The 2,871-nt window shown below is 46.5% G+C and overlaps 1 protein-coding gene across 1 annotated transcript in view; it reads left to right on the forward strand.

Moving 5' to 3' along the window:
- TENM2 (teneurin transmembrane protein 2) overlaps nt 1–2,871 on the forward strand; it is an 845,679-nt gene that overhangs the window by 722,849 nt on the left and 119,959 nt on the right. The window contains exon 13 of the mRNA XM_025042998.1: nt 1–39. This exon is cut by the window's left edge and continues 1 nt beyond it. Coding sequence (XP_024898766.1) covers nt 1–39 — 39 coding nt within the window. The remainder of the gene's footprint in view (nt 40–2,871) is intronic.

Genomic DNA, 2,871 nt, shown 5'->3' on the forward strand with positions numbered 1-2,871 from the left:
AATGCCGAGAGGGCTGGAATGGTGAACACTGCACCATTGGTAGGCAAACGACAGGCACCGAAACAGGCACATATTGCTTTATTTTCATAAATCGTAGATCTATAGTGATGGTCGTGCATTGCAACTGGCTGTTCCTTCAGGGACACGAGTGCTTGCCAACATTCCCGCTGCCTCTCCAAATCGCCAAGGGGACAGGAGAGAAAAAGCAAGGTCTCGACTGGAAAAGGCTTTTCCTTCTTTCCAGAATTCCAGGTGGGGGAGAAAAGGACCTGATAAGAAAATCCATCCAAATTACTGATCTCGGGGTGGGGAAAATGCACATGCATGGGAACTCGTCAGGACCTGGAGGGTTCACGCACCCGCAGAGACTGCGGTCTGCAAGTCTCCCCTTCTGAACGCTCTCCCAGCTGGCCGGATCACCCGATCCCTGCTTACTAGCAGCTATTGAACTCACTTATTTTAGAAAAGGTCGGATGCAGGCGGGACTCCCAGGTTTCCTGGGCAGCCAAGCACCACCGTAACAGGTTCAAGCATCCTCTTATCGTCCCAAGACAAGGCTTCATCCTTGAGCTCCTGCCCCTCCCCATCACCACGCCCATCATGAAATGTCTCCTCCTCTGGGCCTGTTTCACTCTGTAGATAAGCTTCTTGGCCGAGATTATTTTTTAAAGGTCATTTTCTTTCTTGAGAAATAGTTTTCAAGTTTCTTCCGTTTTGTTTTTGTTTGTTTTCAGTCATGAATTGTGGTTTGGGGTGCGACAATTCTGGATTAAATGTACCCAATTATCCCTTTGATTGAGGAGATGGCAGTCAGTGCTCTCTGGTTTTCCACATATCTCGGACCATTGGGATCTGCTCCATTTTACCTCCAGTTTTTGGATTCGTTGTTTAATTAAGTCAGATCTAGAATTCATTTCATGCCAAGCTGGCTAATCCACTTGCTTGCATGAAAACTCTCGGAGACGTCTCCAGTCAAACTAGTGATTTGCCTCTTTAAAGTTACTTTGATCCTAGCCATCAAGTTGGAGGCACCCCTCTGTCCTCACCCCAAAACCCTAGTCACAGATCAGCCACCTGGAGTGAGAGACGGGGTTAGGAACTTATCCAGGACTGACTCATGAGCTCAAACTCAGTTTCCCATGCTGTTCATTTGGGTGGTTAAGCAGAGATAAAGTGCCCTCTGCGTTAGACTTCCCCCAGTTCCATCTAATTGGACATCCGAGGGGCAGCGTGCCAATCCGGGCCACAACCATAGCACTGGGACCCTGCCGGGACAGTCTGTTGGCAGTGAATTGTTTTTGCAATCTCGCAATGATGCTCCAGACCCTGCTCCCCCTGCAGCCACTGTCATCTTCAGTTCCCTGCAGAGTCTGGGGGATAATTCAGAAGACTTGTAAGGAGGGGATGTGCATAGCCTACGACCGAGACAGTTTAAAATTCTTATTAATAGCTTCCACTCTTCAGGGACGTTCCTCTTGATGCTTGCCCACTGTGATTTAAATACTCCCCACCCCAAAACTTCCATTGCCCCCAGCCTCCCCCCAGAAGGGAGCTCTTGCGAACCAATAACACGTAGGTAGAAAATCCTATTTTCTCTCTATTTGCACAGCCCAGCTTCACCTCCCCTTGGCTGCCCCCTTCCCACATCTGCCGAAGGTTTAGTGCCCCACAGTGATGCCTGCTGCCTCCCTCCTCCCTACAACCCATCTTTACTCCGGGACAACTCACATGAGGTCTGCCCAGCTGGATCAGAGCAGGGTTTGGAAAATCATGGCCTGTGGGGCCAAATCTGGCCTGCTGCCTGTTACTCTGTGGCTCATGAGCTAGGAATAATTTTTACATTTAGGAAGAGTTGAAAAATAATTTTTTAAAATATCTCCTGACACATGACAATTATATAAAATGCAAATTTCAGCGCCCATAAGCAAATGTTATTAGATAGCCACACTCATTCGTTGATGTACTGTCAGCTTTCATACTGTATCTTGGCATTGAATAATTGGGACAGAGACCTCATGGCCCACAAAGCCATTTGTTATCTGCCCCTTTACAGGGAAAAAAAAAAAAAGGCCAACCCTGAATTAGTTGCACAGTCTTGACTGAGAAAAAAAAGAGGAGAGTTGGGTCAGCATTCACATTAGGGAAAGGATCCCATTTGCAGCTTGAAGAATATCAGGGATCAAGAAGAAGGGAGAGAAAACTGTAGTTGAGTGGAAGTGTCTCTGAGGCCTTTGAAAATGAGATGGGAAGATGACACCTTCAGTCTCAGTAGAATATGGTGAGGACGTGGCCAGCAGGAGAACACGGGAGAGGAATTAGGAAAAGTTCTTTCTGCTACTTGAAGTGTTTGATTCCATGTTTGGTTCCAGTTTCACATCTCCATGCGCTAAGCTACGTGAGTTCTTGAGAGACACAGAGAAAATGCAAATTTACATGCCAAGTCCAGCTCCCCCAATGAAGAGAGTGGTGATCTGGGCAATTCACTCTATGAGTTCTCACTATATAACACAAAGACCTTTATCGGCAAAGTCTTTTCTTGTGAGAGGGTAGAGCTCTGTGGTTTGATTTGTAGGATAGATGCGATCTCCTCATAGTTACGTTCCCTGGGGTTTGCTCAACCAAAAAAAACAAGAAGAAGAAGAGGAAGAAGAAGCCAAACATACTTTGGCCAGTGAGATTTGCTATTCAGAATCTAGAGATGTCCGTATGTGCATAATTGCTTCTTTCGCTTTTCGACCTCTGGCCCCAGAGCTGTTTTATGGAGTTTTCATCTTTTTATTTTGAGCAGACACTCCTGTCAATTCATTTTAAGTAAATGCCACAATTGACAAGCCCCGAATCAGTCCTCCTCCTCTGGGATGCTGACAGTCA

This window comes from Pteropus alecto, unplaced genomic scaffold (genome assembly GCF_000325575.1).
Source record: "Pteropus alecto unplaced genomic scaffold, ASM32557v1 scaffold40, whole genome shotgun sequence".
Lineage (NCBI taxonomy): Eukaryota > Metazoa > Chordata > Mammalia > Chiroptera > Pteropodidae > Pteropus > Pteropus alecto.